At 37.1% G+C, this 23,882-nt stretch overlaps 1 protein-coding gene across 2 annotated transcripts in view; it reads right to left on the bottom strand.

The window, feature by feature from the left end:
* Positions 1-23,882, bottom strand: part of reep3b (receptor accessory protein 3b) — a 61,901-nt gene that overhangs the window by 5,267 nt on the left and 32,752 nt on the right. For both annotated transcript variants that reach the window (XM_040134598.1, XM_040134595.1), the window contains 4 exons: positions 23,493-23,613; positions 23,254-23,367; positions 6,837-6,999; positions 298-431 (listed from right to left, as the gene is read on the bottom strand). In XM_040134598.1, coding sequence (XP_039990532.1) covers positions 298-431; positions 6,837-6,999; positions 23,254-23,367; positions 23,493-23,613 — 532 coding nt within the window. The remainder of the gene's footprint in view (positions 1-297; positions 432-6,836; positions 7,000-23,253; positions 23,368-23,492; positions 23,614-23,882) is intronic.

The raw sequence follows: 23,882 nt of genomic DNA, 5'->3' as shown, positions 1-23,882 counted from the left end.
TGACAAAATAATGAAAATAATACACTCAAAATGTGTTATATGCCAACATGTTTTTTACACCCTGAGTTTCTGTACTCTTTGTTGCGATACAGAGGGATTTCAAAATAAATATACAGTACACTAATTGTACAAACTTTTGAGCACCTCTTCTCTTTGAACTCTCTCAGACCAGTTTTCTTTTTTCATTCATATTTTAATTTCTAATTATTTCCTTTTTATTGACTTTATTGATCAATTATAGATGGTTTTTGTTATCTGAATATATATTTTCAAACAGTACGGAACAGGAACACTTACATCTTTGCGGACTCTGGATCGTGACATCTTGACACTCTGCGATCGTCTAAGTCCTTTCTGACAAACAGCCTCGTCTTCAGAGAAGGTTGGCTCAGCTTCTTCATCTGTCCTCTCCTCCTGGTCATAAAAGTACTCTAAAAAACACACAAACACAAACACAAACACACACACACACACACACACACACACACACACACACACACACACACACACACACACACGTACGTATATATATATCAGGAACATTGAAACACAGACTTAGATTTGTGTTCTGAAAATATAAATAGTTTAGAAACAATGTCTGGTTGTATTACTAAGGTCCTTTTGACAGCTGAGGTTAGGATGACCAAGTCTAACAATCACACAATCAGGCTGAAAAAAAAACCTGAAACCGTATTTGTGGTGTATATATAGATCCATTAAAGAGTGCTTTAAGTGATAGTGTGAAAAACTGCGCAATTAATCAAAGACATGTAGTGTTTTTGTCAAATTTATGGTCAATTAATGAAGTCCATTAAATTAACAGTTCTATGTTTCTGATCTTTTTCTAGTTACTTTTATTTTCTGAATTCATCAGTTAAATGTTTGGTCCATAAAATGACAGAAAATAGTAAAAATAATAATAATAATAATTTTTTCCAAAGTCAAAGTTGGCACCTTTGTTTCTCCGACCAACATTCCAAAACCCAAAGATATTCAGTTCAATCATAGAAGACAAAGGAAACAGGTAAACAATGTTCCAGAAAGTGGAACCAGTGCATTTTTGGAATGTTTGCTATTTAAACAAATTTTCTGTTGGTCAATTAATCCATTAATCGACTAATTGTTTCACCTCTATATGAGGGTTACAAATAATGTGAATTGTAAATATAGTATAATTGGCATTAAAGTTGGATTTAACTTCCCAATAAAAAAATATAGTATATAAGTAAAATATACATATGACAGTATTGCAAATATGCGAAGTGCAGGAGAGTGTAGTGATAGTGCAAAGCATTATCATGATGTGGATGCTGATGTGAACACTATTTACAAGTCAGAAACTGGTAATTGCAGTAACTTCCACAGGACATGGACACAACAATAGTGATTTGAATGGAGGAAGAGCTTTATATATTTTATCACTGAAGGAATGTGTCTGATGTGAATGTTCTCATATACAACCAATAAAGCTGATGTTAACAAAGATTACTTTTATGAACATTTGATATAAATTACTATATACTTCTCCTAAACTTAAGCATCTAGTTTACCAAGTTATAAAATGAACTTCTAGCATCTCCTGGCCTTGTACAGTAAGAGGCTGCTGACTGGCAGGCAAATTAGAACAGAGAGAGAAGAGAAAATGACCAAAAATGATTCATTTTACAGATTTCTTGAAAAATAAATAAAAACAAACACCATAATTAATCTATAGAAAATAAAAAACTATAATAATGACAATTAAACTACATTCGTTGGATCACCACTTAAAGCTGCATACAAATCATAGTAAAAACAAACAAGGAACACTTGATGTTTTCACCCGTGTTACAGTGAATGAACCCTGAAAATCGGTTGTGGCTGCTGATTATTACAAATTCTGATGCCTAGCCTGTATTAATTTTGTTTTAGGGTGGTAGTGTAGACAACTGGAGATTAATTTAAACCAAGTGTGAAAGGCAGCTGGTCCAGCAGAGGTCAGCAGATATTCACCAACACCAAATGCTACTTCTGCCTCAATATGCAAATCACTTGTCATAGAAACACAACATTTAGAACAGTAATACATAAATTAACACAAAAAAAATATTTATTTCACATTGCAGCAAAGAAAGTTAACTTTATGGTAAATGGATTGCACTGATATACTTTTCTACCCTACAGTTTTGCCTCTCATCCATCCATTCACACACTCCGATGGCTGCGGAGCTGCCATGCAAGGCGCTGGCCTGCTCATTGATAGCGGGGTTCAGAGTCAAACCTTTTTTCTGTTCCATCACAGACATGAAAATGGTTCCATTTACAGAGCATTTATAAGACTCGGCTCATGAATAATCATGTTTTTTATTTCAAAACATGCATTTTAATTTTTAATACAAATATGCAACAACATTGTTACTTTTCATAATTCAATTAAATGTCATTTAAAGCCAAAATACCTTGTGTTTAGATGGCTATTCTTCTGATTATTGCCAACTTAGTTTGTTAAAGTATTTCCACCTAATCATCTAAGCAATGTTTAGGACGATACCATGGCAGTATTTGAAAAGCAACACGTGTTCTGTTTGTTCTGTTCTAGCACCCGCTTCTGCTGCTGTTGTCACATCTGGAGTCTGTCAGAGAAGAGAACACCTCCCACTCTCCAGTGTTGGAAAATCTCTCTGCCTTTTACTTCCCAGAGGAAAGAGGGTGGGTTGAAACAGAGGCCAACTTCACATGAGACTTCAAATTCCAACTCAATAACAAAAATACAATCTGAATACTGCATATGTTGGCTGGGATAGTAATCAGCCTTTGTCACAAAAAGACAAAAACACATGAAAGAGTTTAGCTCTCCTACTTAAACAGTGTTAAGCCCTGAAGTTGAAACAACCCTTGCCTAGAAACCAGGCTGTTGAATGTCCACCACCTGCAGCTCACTGAACACAGTCTGAACCACACTCATGACACCATAAGAAATGAAATAACTGTAAACTACCAAGTGCTGTCTGAGGAGGACACCAATCCCCTACTCCCAAATTCACACTCTAAAATAAAGAATTTATTTCCACAGGAGTAACATGTTACAGCAATGTTCCAGGGTTTCATTTTCACAGAGCTATATTTTCTAATTTAAAATTTTCTTCAAGTCATTACAGCAATTACCAATCAATTCTGTGGTAAAACTTCCAGTCATGTATTAAACAACGTTCCATCTTGCTCAGGCAACGCATCTTACAATCACAACCAGAGACCTGGAACACCTTATTCGATCAGGACTTTGGAATAATTTTAAGTTCTTCTAGCAAATACACTGCCTCATATTGGAAGTAGACAAGGTTTGGCATCTACAATGTCTTGACCTGCTGTTGAGCTTTATGGTCATTCACAAGGCTCATTCCAACTATTCTGTCGCCTTTTAGCAGAAACAAAATGGCAAAAATACATCACCTTGTAAGATTCTTGTGAAAAGCAGTTCTAGTTTACTGTTTACTTGAATTTATCTTCTTAGACAGCAAACATGAAAGTGTATGTGTAAATTACAATCAAAGTACACCCAATGGTTCTTCAATGGATATAGTAAGGGGTACGTGAAATTATATGCTCTTTCCTGACATGGTCTCCAGAGTCATCTATTCTTCTTTCTGCTTATGTTTTCTGAATTTGATTTCTTCCCAAACCACCAAATCCACTTAGATCCCACCAAATCTGATCTCTTCTCATGTTGACTTAAAGGACAGGATACACCTAAGCTGCAGAAGATATAGTTTTGATAATAAAAACAGCAATGATAAGCTTTGAAAATAAAACCGTTTAAGATAATCACTTTGGGCTCTTGGAACTTAGAGATATTAATGCTAATAACCATTGTTAATTACTTAATAATAATTAATAATTGGTTCATAAATGTATTAAATTACAATGCGCAAAGTTGGTGCAACATTATTTGTGCATCCCAAGGACAGTGGTTACGTCTGTGGTGGTGGTGTTTTCAGCTGCTGTCAGCGGGAGCAAATGTCCATACAGTTATACATACTGGAGATATGAGTACTGTCACCACCAACCTAAAGGCTAGCAGTAGCCTACATTTTTCATTCTGTCAATAAATCCCTTGAAGAGAGCAATACTAACAATGTGTTAATCCATCTCTCACTATTTTTCAACTTCCCGTCCTCTGTCTGTGGCACTCAGCTCCATGCCCATTGGATCCTTCTGAAGACATACATCTTTCAAAACAGCTCACAAATATTTAATTTCATTTTTAAAAAAGGTTCCTAAAAGCTGATCACTGTAGTTTTTATCAAACTTGACTCATTCAGGAGTAAATACTGCCTAGTGTAACTGAGTCAAAAACTACAGTTTGTGTGTTCCAGTCAATGAAGGAACATGTCATCCAGTGCAACAGTGTGATTATTAACAGTTTTAGGGGAAAAAAATGGAGCTCAATGGCTCAGAGAAGTAATAGGATACATTCATTGTTGGTCTGGCTCTGCACATGGGATTCGTTGACACAATATAAAATATCACCAGAGTTATCCTTTGAGTCACATAGTATATGTTTAACAAATAATTGCCTGTAGAAAAGCATTGCTGCCCAAGAGCTGAGGACATCCAATATGGCCACCAGAGGCTGTGTGATGTCTTGTGAAAACTTTTCACAGCAGTGAGAACCATATGTAAGAGAGCAGTTTGAGGGTGAAAACATCTCTCTTCCCTTGCCTATCTTCTTCCCTTCATCTCTCTGTGTCTCCCTGCTTGCTGGCTGAGCTGAATACATAATACACTCCTTCCTCTCTCAGTATGCTAATGTTGTCTACCAGCCTTCCTTCCCTCAATCCATCCACCTCTTCCTCCAATTCACTCGCTCTCCATTCATCCCTTACATATCCACTCTTCTCCTATACATTAATCTCTGTCCTCTCCTCCTCCACTCCCACCCCCTACTCTCTCTCCATGCCTCACTGACTGGCTTTGTGTGTGTGTGTGTGTGTGTGTGTGTGTGTGTGTGTGTGTGTGTGTGTGTGTGTGTGTGTGTGTGTGTGTGTGTGTGTGTGTGTGTGTGTGTGAGAGAGAGAGAGAGAGAGAGAGAGAGAGAGAGAGAGAGAGAGAGAGAGAGAGAGAGAGAGAGAGAGAGTGTTTGACATTCCACTGGCATCCCACTAAACCTCATCTCATCTGTCTGCTGGAAAGTCCTCTCACACTCTCACACACTCAAACTCACACACACACACACACTCAAACTCTCACACACACACACACACACACACACACACACACACACACACACACACACACACACACACACACACACACACACACACACACACAGAGCTTCAGATTGCTTTCATTGAAATGTCACCCAACCTGCAGGTCCTATCAAGCAAACATGAGAGGATGGAAGGAAGAAAGAACAAAGAAACATAAAAAGCTAAATAAAAAGTTGATGTGACGTGGTGTTGCGGTAATATTGACAGCTTCATGTTTACTTACCCATGTGCATGTCATGATCTCATTATTAGCAGCGTTCTTCTTGAATTGCTTTTTTAAAATTAATTTTGGCAGCATTTTCCCACATTTAGTCTCAACTGTGAATACAATAGCCAAGCATGTCATATATTCTTATTTTCTGATTAAGTTGGGCTATTCGGATATGCCATGAATTTACAAATGAGTGGTATTAAATATGTTCTACTTTTTTGTATCTGACATTGTTTTTGCCTGAATGTCTGCAGGTTTTAAACACACAGCAGATGTCTGTATATGAATACAAAGTGGAGAGAGTCAGTGTTCTGTGCTGTATGAAAGAAAGATGTTGATGGAGCTTTAGTAATGTCAAAAAATGTATTGATGGTGTAAAACTAATCTTTTTCTTTGTCTTATTACTAATTGGAATAAACGTATTATGAGTTTTACCACTACAGTTTCTATCATGCTTTGTGTGATTGACACAGAAAGTATAGTTTTGCCATGGAGTCAGCCAGTTAGGTGTGGGCTACAATGGAGCTAATTTTTTTGGCATTAATTTGGTCATTAATCATTAGCTTCTATCAGTTCTTGTTTGCACTGTAACAATGGCTGTTGAGACAACTATCACTGGATTACCTTTGATATGTTAGAAATGTGTAAACATGAGTTATGAGTTAAAAACTCATGATAGAGAAGAAGTGTGCTATTTATATGGTTTTAAGTGGATTTATGGACATTTATCTTCAATGAGTATACATATCACTGTAGTCAGTTTCGCTGATTGTGTGTATGATGTCTGTCAGCCAAGGTTGACTGTGTTATGATCCTGTGAAGACGAGTTGTGAGTTTTAATGTAAATTCCACCAATCAATCAGAAGGTAAAAATGCTTCAAAATGTGCCAGCAAGACCTCATTTTCCTACACAATGAGAGAAGGCTTTTGAGCTTTTGTCCTCAGTCAGATCTCTTCTAACTTTTGTACAATTCCTTTACATTACATTTTTTATTGTTGTTTTATATACATGAAGCACCAGTTAACCTTATATAATGCTTGAGGAAAAAAAAGAGAAAAAAATAAAAGAAAGAAAAAAAAAAAGATTAACTCAAGGTCCACTTACAAGCTTCTTCCAGGAAAGCTTCCAACTACATCTCAGTTTTCCTCAGTGGATTTTTCTCTCAGTTGTCCTGGAGACTGATGAAAAGTGAGCAAACTTTATCCACTAAGGAATACTGTGAAATGCGGTTGAAAGGTCCAGAAAAAGCCTATGATGGGGACTCGAGGGGATTTTATTTTTGATCAAACTACTATTTCCAAGGTTTAAGTGTAGAAAAATCTGTTTATTTCCTGTGATTGAAACGAATTTAATGAGTAGTGTGTGCGTGTGTGTGTACCTGCTCCGTCGGTAGCATCAGTGCTTTGAGATCTCCTAATGGCGGGGTTGGCTGAGTGGGAGCTGTACTGGTACAGCTGATTTCCTCTTTCGTCCTGCTGGCTTATCTGTGTGAGGTCATGCATACTCAGGCTTCGCAGCTTCTCTGTGATGGCACCCTGACCCTGTCACGCACGCACAAACACACGCACACCAATCAATATTGCATCACTAGCAGACTGCACTTCAGACCTCTCAGGGAACAACATTACACAATCCGACAGTGATGAAGTGAGTGAGTGAGTGTCAGCAGAGTGTTGAACACAACTTCCTTCCCTACACATCTACAGAGTGTGGAGAGTTCAGTGTTTCCAACTGAATATCTGGTAGCTGGAAGCGGTTTTGGGTGAGTTGAGATTTTTGTTGCAGTTGAAAAATCTGAATTTGTATTTATATAAGAAAAAAGTATGTGATTGTCAGTGAGTCTGTCCGGTATAAATGACAATCTTCAAATTTATAGACTAATATTATACAACTTAACAATTGTTGCCTACACTTGATCGCCTGCACCTTGACAACCAAAATAGAAGTAGTTTGAGAGCTGTAAGGGAAACCTGACCAGAAAAGAACTGAGACCTGGGCTGGGGAAATAATATGGAGTATCAGGGCCACTGAAATATATACCCTATTCAGTGGATTCAGAAAATATTAAAAACCCTTCACGTTTTACACACTTTAATGTGTTTTATATTTAATTTTGAATGGATAAATGTTTAACCATTTTTGCCCATCAGTCTACATTCAAACTCAAAAGTGAAATCTCTCATTTCCAAAAGTATTCAGAACCTTAATTCAGTACATTGTAGAAGCCCCTTTGACAGCAGTTACAGCTTTTAGTTTTCTTAAGCATGTCTCTACAAGCTTTGCACCTCCAGATTTGGGCAGTTTATCCCATTCTTCTTGGCAGAGCCTGTCATTGTTGTGCTGAAAGGTTAACCGTCGCCCCACTCTAACTTTCACGGTATTAGCCAGGTGATGAGCAGTGCCTGGTGTTCACCAGACACAAGTGCCTGGAGTTCTGCCCAAAGGGTTCAGTTTTTATCTCATCAACCCAGAGAATGTTTCTCCTCATGACAGTCATTTAAACGCAAAATATGAAAAATTTCACGTTCAAAATCATTGTTTCTCCAAAGCTGTTCGGCTGACACAGGACATCTCAGCTTTGCTCAACTTGTTTCTTTGATCAATTTAAGATTCAGACGTCCGATGACTGAAAGCCTTCCTCCAGTTAAAATATATAGTTACGAGCAAGATCTAGTGTATCATAAAAATGTGGCTTAAAACTGGATAAAAAGGTCAATTTTGACCGCCTCTGGCAGACAACCACAACACTGATGTATGCGCAAAGGGGCTGTAATGCCATTGACAGGCAACCTAATGAAATGGACCATTACCTTGATTAAATTTATGGATTTCTCTAGGCTTGAAAATTGCTGGAAACATTTGGGATAATGAAAGTACACAACTCAACAAAATATACATTGGCATGAAACGTGTAGGCACCTCTGGTCAAAATTTCTGGTACTTTGAATTGTTAAGTGGGTAGAAGATGAACCGATCTCCAAAAGAAGTACAGTGAAAGATGAAACATTCTTTTCAACATTTTAAGCAAGATTAGGGTATTGTTTTTGTTTTGTAAAATGTCAGAGTGAAAAAAGCAAAGGGGCACAATACAAATTTGGGTTCCCCAAGAGATCTGAGCTCTTAGATAACTTACCAAGTTCTCAGGAATTAATTAGCTTGTTAGGACTATGGCTTGTTCACAATCATCATTAGGAAAGGCCAAGTCATGCAAATTTCAAGGCTCTATAAACACTCTGATTCCCCAAACCTTTCCCCAGCAAGGGACACTCTGACAATTAAAATAATGGATGCCCACAAAACAGGAGAAGGCTATAAGAGGATAGCAAAGTGTTTTCAAGTAGCTGTTTCCTCAGTCCATAATGTAAATAAGAAACGGCAGTTAATAGGTATGGTGGAGGTAAAGTTGAGGTCTGGAAGACCAAGAAAACTTTCTGAGAAAACTACTCGTAGGATTTAGCAAACTGTAGTGGGGGTAGATCAATTACGGGGGTAGATCAATCACGCTTTTGGGCTTGTTTTGAAGCCAGTGGCGTGGGGAACATTTCACTGTTAAGGGAAGAATGGATTCAATTAAATGGCAGCAAATTCTGGGAACAAACATCTCACCATCTGTAAAAAAGCTGAATATGAAAAGAGGATGGCTTCTTTAACAGGATAATGATCCTAAACACACTTCAAAATACACAATGGACTACCTCAAGAGGTGCAAGGTGAAGGCTTTGCCATTGCCCTCACAGTCCCCCAACCTAAACCTCGTGGAAAATCTGTGGATAGACCTCAAAAGAGCAGTGCATGCAAGGAAAAAAGTGTTTACAAGTTGTGACATTTGGCAAAGGGGGTGCTACTAAGTACTGGCCATACAGGGTGCCCAAATGTTTGTTTCGGGCCCTTTTACTTTTTTTGTTATTTTGAAACTGTAAAAGATGGAAATAAAAAGGTAATCTTGCTTAAAATATTAAAGAAATAAATCATCTCTAACTTCATGCCTTTTGGAAATCAGGTCATCCTTTACGCTTAACTATTCACACTAACAAAATTTGACCAGGAGTGCCCAAACTTTTTCACGCCACTGTATAACATAGGTCTGGTCATTTTTAGACATTTTAATGTGGAAAAGTTACATATTATACCTTTAGATGCCATTTGGCGAACTCCATGCGAGCTGTCATATGCCTTTTACTCAGTGGTTTCTGTCCAGCAAAGCCATAAAGGCCTGACTGATGGAGTGCTGCTGAGATGGCTTGTAGGAAGAGTCCTGGTGGTTTCAAACTTCCTCCATTTCACAGTTATTGAGGCCATTGTGCTCCTGGGAACACTCAGAACTTTAGAAATGGTTTCATACCTTTGCCCTTATCTATGCCTTGCCACAGTTTTATAGCGGAGGTCTACAGAGAGTTCCTTGGACTTCATGGCTTGGTTTTTGTCCTGACATGCGGCTTGAATTGTGGGACCTTGTATACATAGATGTGTTCCTTTCTAAAATATGTCCAATCAATTCAGTTTGCCACAGGTGGACCCTTTGCTGTGGAGTGCCACAGCAAAGGGTTTTTGTAAATGAGAGATTTCAGTTTTTGACTTTTATAAATTTGCAAAAAATTCTAAAATCATGTTTTCACTTTGTCATTATGGGTTAATGAGTATAGACTGAGGGGCACTTGGTGATATAACTCTACCACAGTCTGAGAGAGCTTAGTAAGCAAGTTACCAGCAAAGAATTATTGTTCATTTAATACAAAGCTACTGTTTCATCTCCTAATAGTATAACTTTACAATTATTATTACAACTTTTTTTCTTGCAAAATGATGACTATATTTAAATAATAATACAATTTTATCAAAAAAAACTACAACTTTATCTTCAAAATATTAAACATTTTTTCATGTAAAATTTCAGAATTGTTTTTCCTTCACAGTGGCCATACTAGTGAAAGAGCAAATACTTTCCTGCCATTGGATTACATGGGAAATGCTGGGGTCAGATGACATGAAAATGAGCCTTTGGTCTTCAGTGCATAACCACATAATGATTATTGTTTATTATCTACACTGATTCTACACTAGAACTAATGTGACATGTTAGTTTATTTTAGCTGTAGCCAAGTAGACTTTAGCCAAAGGTACACATCCCAAAACCAACAATCTGAATCTTGCACCGTTGTAGAGGGATGTTCAGATTGATGTCTTTCCATTTACTTTACAAATGACTTAATCAGCGGTCGTAAAATTGATGAAGCAAATCAATAAATCTCAATGAAAACTCAGCCTCTATTATTCTGCTACACCTAACCGACCTAAGTAAGAATTTAGTTGTTTTTTAATCTTAACATAGACGAGCTTTTTGACCCAGTTGCTTGTCACACAGCTTTTTATCCAGTTCTACAATTGTAAAACCAATGGACTGTAGCATGACACAAACTTGTGGGGCAGAATTACCCCACAGAGCAGATGGATTGGTAGTGACAACAGCAACTGTGTCTATGTCTGCCCCTGGCTGGGCAGATTATCAGGTGTGTGAACCAGATATAAAAATGTCAGTTTGTAACACTGATCTTTCAAGATGCTTTGTCATCATCTAGAGTCATGCAGGGGAGACATTTTACATTTTTACATTCTGGAAATGTAAAAATAATACCATGGCTGCCTAATGCAACAGAATATAACAACTTGTACAGAGAAATGTTTTTGGAGTAGTGAGACCAATTTGTAAAATATCCTGGGTAATACTTAAACTTGGGTCAATGTGATGGCTCTTACAAGATCTCTAATATTAAAGATAAATAGGAACCAATCGAGCACCTAAATCAGATCAGCCAATTCAACATTATATTTCTGAGAAAGTTGTTCCTAAAAAGCCTGATTGGTTTACCCCTAATATTTTATGATGTCTAAAATACATACGAAAAAACTGTCAAATAGGATACACAGAGTTTATACATTGGAAAGAAAAAGTAAATTAACCCTTTAGAATGACCGTGTTTTCTGCATTAATTGGTCTTAAAATGTGATCTGATCTTCATCTAAGTCACATGTATAGACAAACACAATGTGCTTAAACTAATAACACATAAACAATTGTATTGTTCTTGTCCATACTGAATACATCATTCAAACAATCACAGTGTAGGCTGGAAAAAGTATGCGAACCCCTCGGCTAATGACATCAACCAAAACTAACTGGAGCCAGGAGTTATCAAACCTGGAATCCAGTCAATAAATCAAGAATTGAGGTGTGGGTTAGAGTTACTTTGATTTACACAAAACATTCAAACATTTTGAGTTTGCTGTTCACAAGAACCATCTGCTGATGTGAACCATACTTCACAAAATAGATCTCATAAGGCTTACAATCAAAAATTGTTGATTTGTATAAAGCTGGATAGGGTTACAAAGTAATCTTAAAGAGTTGAGATATTCATCAGTCCACAGTCAGACAAACTGTCTATAAATTAAGATGATTTAGTTCTGTGGCTGCTCTCCCTAGAAGTGGGCGCCCAGCTAAGATGACTCCAATGGCACAACACAGAATGATCAGTGAAGTAAAACAGAAACTCAGAGTAACAGCTAAAGGCTTAAAGGAATCATTGGAGCTAGTTAACATCTGTGGTCAAGAATCTACCATACACAAATCATGGAGCATAATTGCATGGAGCATGGTGTCCATGGAAGGACAGGACAAGGAAGGTGCTGCACTCCAAAAAAAAAAAAAAAAAAAAAAAAAAAAAAATCACTACACACCTAGTTTGCCATAGAGCAGCCTGACATTCCACAATACTACTGGGAAATGTTTGTGGAGTGATGAAAGTAAGGTTAAGTTTTTTGGGAAGAACACACCACTCTATGTATGGTGTAAAAAGTGCAATGTTATACCAACATGAAAAAATCCGCCCAGTGGTAAAGTATAGTGGAGGGAGCATCATGGGGCTTTGCTGACTCTGGGCCTGGAGTCTCAGCATCATCGAGGGGAAAAGTTTATCAAGGTATCTTACAGGATAATGTCAGGTTGACCGTTGGGTGATGCAGCAGGACAATCACCCTAAACATCAGAGTAAATCTACAACAGAATGACTTCAAAAAAAGAAAATCCACCTTTTGGAGTGGCCCAGACACAGTTCAGACCTTGATCAAATATAGATGCTGTTGAATGAGCTCAGAAAACCATTCAAACCAGATATCCTAAGACAATGGCTAAACTGAAGCAGTTCTGGTCCACAGCTTCTGGAAGCTCGTTTGAGATTATTTCTGCCAAAGGAGGTTCGACAGTTATTAAATCCTAGGGTTCACTTACTTTTTCCACCAGCACTGTGAATGCTAAATGGACGTCTTCAATAAAGACATTAAAGATTATAATTGTTTGGGTGTTATTAGCTTACGCACATTGTGTTTGAATATACTCGTGACATAGATGAAGATTATATCACATTTTATGACCAATTAATGCAGAGAACCACGCCATTTTCTTGCCAGTGTATATAATAATAGGAAAACTCGTATTGTTATGCTCATTAGGGATATTACTGACAAGAATCCAAAATTCTACAATGATAAAGACATCATCACAAAATGAGCACCAGGAACAGGACAACGGAGAAAAAACTGAAGAGATTTTTGAAAAAACATAAAGCAAGTGAAAACACAAACAGGAAGAATATGTCAAGTGTTATAATGGAAGGAAAGGTTTAAACACAGGGAAAAAAAACTCCACACATTAAGGAATATAAATGAAGAAAAATTAGGTTGTAAATATTGAGTTCAATGTATTTTGCAAATACTGTTGATTTTTTATTACTAGACTGAGAAGAAGGTGGAAATAAACACTGAAATTTATTCTCAGCTACCAGGTCTGGTAAAAGAACAGAGATGGTTGGGGAACATAGTGTAATAATGCTGGTATGAAATGGAAGGGAAACATTCTGTCCATGCTGCTTACACTGACTGGTTTTTACCTCCCAGAGCAGCCTGCTGACACACAGAAACCCTGAAGAAAGAAGGATGTCAGTACAGAGAGAGAAAGAGAAACAAAGTCACAAGAAGATTAGCTAGTAAGCTGGGGCAGATCCACATAACATTATCAAGACCAGAAAAAATGAAAAACTACACAGTGTGGCTTTCAGTCTTTCTAAAATCAGTGTACATGGCAGTTAGATACTTGGCAGTTAGAAAAGGAAGTCCAGCAGAACTAATACTATATTCCCCTAATTACCTGTGGCGCTGTTGTAATGCACTTTTATAAATTGTTATCAGCATTGGAAGTGACCCACTCTGTTTATACTAGAATTTTCTCCAAAGGACTTACTTTACAATGTTCAGGGTATTATAGGCCCCAAGAACAGAAACAGCAAACACAAAATACAAGGGGACTGACAACATTAACTCAAATTTAAAAAAGTCAATTACACTGGGAAACAAGAGGAAATTACCTAATGATGGCAGGCATGCAGGTAACCAGCAAGCGTGTAGCTGCAGGAGAGGTTATATAAAAAAATACCTCCATGCTGCTGGTATGTTTTGGTTGGTATGGCAATGTACCAATATTGTAAGAGTCTGAGTTATATATACAGTGAAAACCAAAAGGGGGGCAGCAGGATTTTCATCATACCACAGCATCCAGTTCATTTCAGGTGTAAAACCATGCATCTTAAAAGGACGGACTGGAGTTTCAGCATATGAACTACAATTGCATGAACGTTCCATTACCATTACTGACCATTTGTAAATACAGTGGCTTCATTCTTAAGAGTGGTGAACTCAAATACAACCCCAAATAACAATACAAGATAATACTGTCTCTGCATTTTATGTAGGCACAAGTAAAATACCCCATAAATACAGAGGCTCCCAAAAATTGGAGAGCCTTGTGGGTGTGGTTGTGTTCATAATGTAGGTATGAATGCTCTGTTTACAGTGTTGTGCATGCTGCACCTGTCGCTTTGAACATGGAGGCGGTAAATAAGGTAAGTTTTGTGAAAAGTGTGTAAAGTAGGTGCCTTTTTTATTCTTCATTAAGGCCACCTACACACAAATTGTGCATGTCTGTGTTATCTGGAATCCACCAACAAGACTTTTCAGAATAGTCCCTGCTTGCATTACCATACTATATACATATCTTGGAAACCTGTGGAAATCAAGGACTGCTTTTAAAAAAACACAAAAATTTGGAGCATCAAGAAAAATATATTTGAACTGGAAAATTCTTATCAAGGCAAAGCCCTAGTTGAAATGCTGTCTTTTAGGGTACACCCCATCAGCTGTGGGTGAGCTTCTTCAGACCAACAGCAGCAACAATTGTAGAAAGCAGTAAGAAAAGAAATGATCAAAAAACAAGTCTGTTTCTTCACACCTGCAGAGGCTTAACAGAAGCAATTTAAACCATCCTCAGGCTACATGCACATCAACATGCATCCATGCTGCAAGTATAATGAATCGTCCATTGCATATACTAGCTTTAGTTTAGCTGTAGCTGCTACTAGCTGTAGTTTCTTATTTAATAAAATCACATGCTAAAAAGGCTGATTACCCATAGCTAAAATGCTGAGATGCAACTGCAAAACAAACCAGAGCTCCAGTCTCTGCTGAAATCTTCCAAAGGGCTCTCGAAACTGTTTGGTTTATCAGTCAGGTAGGTTCAGACAGATGGACTTTATGTACAATACAGCTGGTTTTATTGAACTAGTAAAAATTAATCAAATTCCAAGTAAAAGATGAAAAGCTTTTGAAGAATTTGAAATAGCACTGTGACCTAAAACTGCCAAGGTCAAGGACAGATGAGAGAAACAGTAAAAACAAGGAGAGGCAACAGAAATAAAAAATATAGGAAATAAACAGAGAGGGAAGACGGGACAAACAAGATTCAAAGAAAAGATAAATAAAAAGAGAGAGACACAAAGCACTGTAGCGAGAATATGAGATTGTAATGTTTGATATTGACAGAGAGATGTAGCTTTGAAGCAGTGATTGATGTAAGCAGAGACTGGAGGGTTTTTACAGGGCCCAGACTGATGTTACAAGGCACATACATAACAATGAAGTTAAGAGGTACAGCCAACAATTTCTTAGTTCAAACAGTCACATCCTTGGCATTAATTCTTCTGATCCACATCTCCTTTGTTTCAATATATACACACTCCAAGTCATTCATTTCTTAGTGTTTTTATTAAAGGAGACTCATTGTTCCTCTTTATTGTCTAAAGTAGAAGCATAGAACACTGTTGCTTAATTTAAGTCCAACATGAACTAACTGAATGAAGAGTAACAGTGGCCCCATCATAAAAGTGAGCTAAAACAGTTTGATAGTGAGCCAGAGGACTTTAGTAAATAAATACAATTTCCTGTCGTGTGGCATTTTAGTTTTTCCTGAGACTTCCTAATGGCTCTGCTAACTCAAAGAATGAGTCTACATTCACACTTATATCGCTGTTATGATCAGGTTTTTGAAGTATCATGTTTATGTGTATGCACCTGTGCACATCATATACTGGTTTCAGAAAACTGAATTTGAGAAGCCTGGTCCTGGTTCTGGTCTTGAAAAACTTGAATATGCTAACCAGAGTACTATAAAAACCTGATCCAGTGCTTAAATGGAGAGCAGCTGTCTTTGTATCAGCTGATAATTAAACAGCAATACATGGTGGAGGTGCTGTGATAAACTTTAATTTAGTCTTTTCACAGGTCTTTTAAAATTTGGATTCATTCATCTCCAACCATATAAAATATGCATTTATTATTTATACTGTGTTGTTTACAAACCTGTTGGTACATAAGGTTTCCTTGCAGCATGGAGCCGCCGAGCCAAGTTGGCATAAGCAGAATCGACCGTTTTGTGAGTTGAAATGAAATGGACTGGAAACCACGTCCATCTGTTTTAATCCAGCATTATACCGGTTTGGTTTTGGAGTACACCTACTGTTCCATGTAAACATCAAACATCGTATCCTGCATATTATCAAAACAAGGAAAACAGTGTGCATGTAAATGTACTTATGGAAAGAATTAAATTCTACTCTGACAAGACAGTACATAATCTGAAAATATATCAAATTACATCCTCCCTCCTGATTCACAAGCCTCTCTCTCTTATTTAATCAATGTTATACTTCTTTCCTGTTTAAAAAGAATAATTCAAACTACTTCTTATTTTTAACTTCTACTGATTTTATTCATTCTTGTATTCTGTTATCAGAGGTTATCTCAGGGCACCTTTCAGACAGAGCAGGTCTAGACCGTACTCTTTATAGTTATATTTACAGAGACCCAACATTCCCAACTATGAAAATGTAGTGTTGCACTGAGACATGAACTACCAAAAGGTAAAAAGTGACTCAGCCAACATATGAGTTCTGAAAGCCTTCTTCACTCTTTTTGCTCAGTGTTTGGAGGTCATAACCCATATGTTCCAACTCACTGGGCAATATATTCATTGTAATGAATTCAATCATTTGGCTGAGACTAAAGAAAATAATGAAGTTCCATCTCGCTGTGTCTTCCTTATTTTTTATGCATAGGCAAAAAGTTGCATTCTGATTTTTTTTATTTGAATGGTTTTGTTTGCCATGCCAAGGGGTGTCTGCATTCAATTTCTCTTGGTGGACTATATATGAAAGTAATTCAGTTTTACGTATGTTTATCTTGTATCCTGATAATTGACCATATTGTTCAAATGATTGCATCAATTTATGTAAAGAGTGCTTTGGTTGCTATAAATAGATTAAAATGTTGTCCGCGTAAGAGTTCAATTTGTGCTCTGTCCCTTTCATAGTAATTCCTCTGATATCTTCATTTTGTCTGATGTATTGAGCTAGTTGTTCCAAATATAATGCAAAGAGTAGCAGTGACTATGCACAACCCTGTATTGAGCCCCTTTCTAGGGTAAAGCTATATGATAAGTGTCAATTTATATTAATCCTACCAGAGGGATTGTCATATTGTGCCGGTTTCAATCATTTTAATAATTATGTCATGTAATACAAATCTACGTAGAACTTTGTAAAGAAAATTCCAGTAACAGCAGAGCAGGTCAAAGCATTTTAGAGCGAAATATGTTACCCAGTGTTAAAAACTAGGTTTAAGGCAAAGGTCTTGGGTCTGATTTCATTATTCCTTTGATACATTTAATGCCTCCAGTACCAGAGGTTACAAAGCAGCCCCACAGCACGATAGAACCCCCACCATGTTTTATTATAGGTAGGGTGTTCTTTTCCTTCTGGGCTTTATTTCATCACCTATAAACAAACTGATGCACTGCATTCCTAGAGAGTTCTACTTTGGTTTCATCTGTCCATAGAACATTATCCCAGAAAGACTGTGGCTTATCTATGAATGTTTTTGCAAACATTAGTTTTGCCTTTTTGTGCCTCTCTTTGAATAGTGGTGTCCTTCTTGGCCTTCGCCCATGGAGCCCTTCCTGGTTTAGTGTGCATCGTATGTTACACCCCAAAACCACCACTCCAGATTGCTCCAGGTCAGCCTGAAGCTCTTTAGATGTCTTGCGTGCCCCCCCACCCCCCACAATCAGCATCAACCTTCACAGACTTATCTCCTTGAGTTTCTGCTTAGCACCAAGTCTTGGAAGCATCCTAACAGTTTTATCACTGTGAGACTTCTTGATAACATTGTAAACTAATGAAACTGGGATTTCAAGATATTTTGCGGTTGCCTTGTAGCCTTTGGAATCTTTGTTTTTTGATAATAGCATATCTGATGCTCTCAGAAAGCTCTCGTTATCCCCATTGGGAAAAAGAAACTAGAAACAATCAGCCCCTTTTTATGCAGTAGAACCATCATTCATTGGTTAATTCATGCATATGATCACTGAAAACTAAGCACAGGTGAATCTTATTTTTTATTTCTCTAGAGGAACAAATTTAAATTAATCAAAGGGGTGCCAATAATTGTGTCAAGCATACATTTTATGTCTGTATTTTTTATTTCACTTAATAAAAGCATTTTTTGTTTTTATTGTTAAATTTGGGCATTTTATTAAATATTCAGATTATACAAAAATGGTTAAATTGCATTTACTTCTGAAGTGATCCTAAATTCTAAAAAAAAAAAAAAAAAAAAAAAAGAAATAGAGGGGTGCCAATAATTTCAACCAGGACTGTTAAACCTGTCTGATCATTATGTATTAATGTGGGTAGGAAATCCTTTAATTGTTTGGCCATGATGGAAGTAAATAATCTATAATCTACATTAAGAACAAATATTTGTCTTAATGACCCACATTCCATTTTATCCATGCCTTCTTTCGGTATAGCTGAGATTATAGCCTCCTTCCTGCTCTGTGCAGTTTCTGCGTTTTTTAAAGCCCATTTCAGTGTCAGGAGTTTAATAGGATTTAACTTATTTTTTTTAAATACCTTATACCACACTCTGCCGTATAACCACCTGATCCCGGTGACTTGCTTAATTTACGCCTACTAATTGCAGTTTTTAAATTCACCTTTAGTTATGTCAGCAGTCACAATTCTATTTTGTTTTTTTAGAGTGATTAACCCCTGGGAATTCTGGTAGGTGTCAGTTTGGGTTACTTCTGCCCCTTGGAACTTTAGAATATAGAGTTTTGTAAAATACTTCAAAAGCTTCCTGAATTCCACTTATCTTATTTCTTAATCACTTTTGGATTGTATTTTCTATGTTGTTTTTTTCCAGTTAGTATTTTCATACATTTCATAGTGTCTGTTTCAGAAATGTTTCTTGATTTCTTGTATAGCCAAACTATTATTTTCATTCCTAATTTTTCTAATATTGTCTAACATATCCTACGCTAGACTCAATTTATGTTTTTTTTTACCACTTCATTCAATTTGTTTTGTAATTCCTCTAGTGTTTTATTCCTTATTTTTTTCTTATATGACGATATTGCTAGTATTGTCCCTCTTAAGACAGCCTTCAAAGTATCAAATTGAATGGGAGATGACACTTCTCTATTATCTTTGAATTCTGAGTAAAGACATATTTCTTTTTTAATCTGCTCCTTAATATAGGGAACATTGAGAAGACTTGAATTTAGTTTAGTATTCTTTGTTTGCAGGTTGAAATCAACAGATAAATATGTAGGTGCATGGTCACTTAAATCTACTGTATCGATTCCACAGGTGTTTAGATAATCTTTATCTTTTCCAAATGTTATGAAATATAATAATATCATATCTATATATAATAATATAATTTCTATTCTTGTATTTAGAGACTGTGGGACAGAGTATGAGTGTAATCCCTTCTGTTAGGGAAAATGTCTCTCCATGTCAGTTAGAACAACATCCTCAAAAAGTATGTTAACTTTCTTATGTAGGGACTTTATTTCATGAGTCTAACTTTAGTTGTAAGTGTATATTTAAATCTCCCCCACATATCAAGAGACCTTCTGTTTCCGTTCCGTTATTGGTAATTTTTAATCACTTCCTGGATCTGTGTCTATATTCAATAGAGAGGCTAAATTCACATATATATTTCCCCTTAGTAGAATATATCTGCCCTCCTTATCTCCCATTTTGAATACTTTTTCAAAATTTAGCTTGCTTGAAATGAGGATAGCGATTGCTCTCCTAAGTCCTGATTTACATGAGGAGAAAAACAGGTTAGTGAAGCCCATTCACTTTAGTTTTTCATGCTTGTTATCATCTAAATTAGTTTCCTGAAGATATACTACATGAGCTTGTTCTTTCTTCATTTTGGATAGAATTTTGGTGCGTTTGATTGGATTTAACAGCCCATTGACATTAAAAAATGAATTTTACTTTGTCACTAGCCATGTGTATTTATCCGTCAGTATACCCTTTAAGTTTTCCTTAAAACATAACTTAACCGATCTACTCCCTTAACAAGCAAGAACAAATAAATAAAAATGAAAATATAGGTAAAGAAGGTGTGATTTCAAGTTAAGGGTCTCTAGTAGATGACCCTGGGGTGAGCTAGAAGAAACTTCTAATTGTGGGGGAAAGCCTCTCCTACCTATGGGCTTAGGGCCCCCACTGTAGCACACATAAATGTAAATAAGTCTTTTTTTTTTTTCCACAATCGAATAAAGTGTCCATTATACAGAAGACTTCCCTGTGTATTTCTCCCATGTATATGTTCTCATTTAGATGGAGAAAGGGAAGTGAATGCAAAAAATAGAATAAAATAAAGCAATAGAATATCCATATTACAATATGTATTTCTTAAGATGAGTATAGTACCTTCTATTTTGGATTCTGTTTAACTTACCGACATTTTTAAGGTTAGTCAAAACTAAGAGCTCCTCTGGAGGTAGTGAGAGCTGTCTTCTGAAAGCTTGCAGTCTCTCCCTGATATTTTGCTCTCGCTCTTTTCCCGTCCCCTACTGTCTCAGTCCTCCCACTATTTCCCAGGCAGAGCAGGATAGCTGCTCAGCTAGGCTCTCCCTCAGTGTGATCATGCTGCTGGTCAGTGCTCTGTCCTTCATGTCTGCAGTCGCCTCCTCCGCTGTCTCGTACAGCCATAGCCCATCCTTGTTGTATACTTGTACTTTAGCAGGGAAACGAGTCCAGAAGCGATTCTTTCTATACTTTAACATTCGCTTCGCTTCAGGGTTGTTCCTCATGCTTCTGCGGGACTGCTGGGGGTGTAGTCTTGATCAAAGTATATTAGTCTTTTGTTCAAAACACCTCCTCCTTTCCCCAGGCCTTGTGCAGAATTTGTTCTTTAATTTTGTAGCGGAGGAATGTGACCTAATTGATTGTGACTCGTCTTCCCTGTCCTCGGAGGGTCTTGAGGCGACACCCGGTGTGCTCTCTCAATTAAGCTCTGTAATCGGGGGAAATCACCAGTGTGTCTCATAGTAGCTTTTCCAAAAACTTCACCATAGACAATCGCTCCGCTCCTTTGGGAAAATTATATATCCTTATATTCTCCTTTCAAGCTCTCCCTTCTTGGTCGAGTAGTTTCTTTTTCTTGTTGATTCATCAATTTTACGATATTGTTTAGCACCAGTTCCATATTTTGAATGCGATCTTCCACCTTTTCAATTTGAGCCTCTGCATCCGATATTTTTTAATTAACATTGTGAGCTCGGATTTAATATTGTATAGCTGTTGTTTTGTGCCTTTACAAAAGTCCCTTATCTCCTCCAAAACCTTTGTTAAACTTGCCGCATTATTTGGATGAGATTTACAATAGCTTTGCCATCTCGTGCCTGTGTAGGAGGACTGTTCTGTATTTTCTTCATCTGCAGTTTTTCTCTGTTTTATATCAGAGTAAACTGAACATCTTTGGGGTTTGGATCTTTTGCTTGAACAAAACGAGACATTTGAAGTTGTCATCTCGGACTCCTATAAACTGATGGATATTTTTCACTGTTTTCTGACAGTACATAGACCAACAATTAATCGAGAAAATAATCAGCAGATTAATCGATAATGAAAATAATAATATTTCAATAAAATTTTTGCATCTTTGATACTCTTTATTCAGATTTTGATGAACATATAATAACAACATTGACTCATGAAATCAGTATCATGTTTCAAGCTAAACCACATCTATGCTAGATGGTTTCGGCTGTTAATGTGGATCTAACAACCTCACATGATTAATTCTCTTTAGTAGTGGATTCCCACTGGCAGGGATTACCTCAGTGCAGTGAAATCGTTGACAGGAGATCAGCAGGGATTATCTGATACACTATTCACGCAATGCTGATTTACCAACCAAACACACTTCATTTACACTAACTCCGCAGTAAGCAGTAACTGAAGGACAACATGGCACAGTGGAAACACACACACACACACACACACACACACACACAACATTTGCATGAGCAGTGTTTCAGATATATTCAAGTTAAGATTTTATCCAGAATTGGCTATTATGTTTAATTCAACTCCCCTGCATTTGTATACAAACTAATAACACTATTTCTGTCTGTGTTCTCTGAAGTGTGATTTAGCAAGTCAAATCAGGAAATTCTGTGCCAACAGGTTGAATTTGGCAAACAATCTGCTGGATTGCTCTACTGTACATAGCAGATAGAGGGTGCTTTTGTATCTAAGCAAATGAAGCTAAAGCTCTCAAAGCATCTCACAAAGGCAGGTCCTCCTCAGTAAGGATGGGGATAAGGAGAGGGAACAGGAAGCATTAGAATTTATGTGAAATGTCTCAATTTGATTAAATACCACAAGAGTGAGATATAGGATCCAAACTGCTTCAGTCATGCCATTGTTGCTACTTTTGGTAAATAAATAAGGCATCTTAAATGAACTGATAATTACAGTAAATTAATGATGAAAATAATCAGTAAAAAGCTGCACCTTTAAAGATGCTATATGTAAGTTTTCTCTGCCATCGAAGGTGGTTTCTTGTCAAGAACGGGTGGTGGTGGTGAGAATGGTTGCTTGCAAAGAGCTTCAACCTTCATTGCGTTTATAAGAATTTAGAATACAACCCCTGGGTAGTGCAACTTCTTAATCCTCTCATGCTGAACTGAGGGCAAATTGGCTGCTACAGTGACTCACTATCGCAAAGTAGTATTATATGACAGGGCAGGCTGGGACTAGCTGGTTATTAAGTTCAGTAGAAGAAAAGAAGTGATAGAAAAAGAAGCAAAACAAGAGTTAAAAATGGCTGTTTCTTTCCACCGCTGGAAACAGGTCTTGGTAAGTAAAGGAATGAAGTTTGATGCTGAACTCGCAAAGTTTCTTCTAGACTGGTAAGTAAACAGCTCTGGATGCCAACATTGGCTATGTAGCAATAGCAAAAACTTAAATATATACCCTATAAAAGAATATCAAACATACTATAGAACAGAATATTCAGTGTTCATAAAAGCCAGAGACACTTGCCTTGACAGCTGCAGTGACAGCGGCAGTGGCTGCAATGCTCAGTCCCTGCTTGCCAAAGTTCACCATGGTTTCATAGCTTCTCTCTTTGGCCTGCACAATATAGTCATCTATTTCCTACAGGGAGACAATCAATGACACTTTTCAAGTAGACAGTTTAATAGAGTAAAATCATCATAATATTCAGAACATCAAATAATCCATGTATACAGAGATAGACATGGATGGATGGCTGATCTCACCCTCTCTCTGGAAGACAGCAGAGGGTGCAGACACTTCCTGTAAATGAGACTTGCTCCTCTGGTGTAGGGGGACAGTAACCAGATCACAAAGGCTATCTTCAGCTCATAGTACAGAGGAAACCTGGAAATGCGCATGCACAGAAGGAGTATCCCAACATTAATGAGGGTTGATATTAACTTGTTAAGTCTTAGTCCTTTCCCACTGCAGGCAGAAATATAAAAAAAAAACAAAAACATTTTTGTCTGTGTCAGCTATTGTCTGTGCTGTTATCCACCTGCTTTGTGGAGCTCTTGGAAACTAATTTGGGCACAGCTCAGGAGGTAATATAAAATGCATGTTTAAGGGATTTTGCTAGCATTGCTGCTGATCATGACTGCTCAAACAGATGT

The sequence above is a fragment of the Xiphias gladius genome, chromosome 9 (assembly GCF_016859285.1).
Source record: "Xiphias gladius isolate SHS-SW01 ecotype Sanya breed wild chromosome 9, ASM1685928v1, whole genome shotgun sequence".
NCBI classification, from domain to species: Eukaryota; Metazoa; Chordata; class Actinopteri; order Istiophoriformes; family Xiphiidae; genus Xiphias; species Xiphias gladius.
Note: the sequence above shows the minus strand (reverse complement) of the source record. Positions and strands in the feature narration are given on the sequence as shown.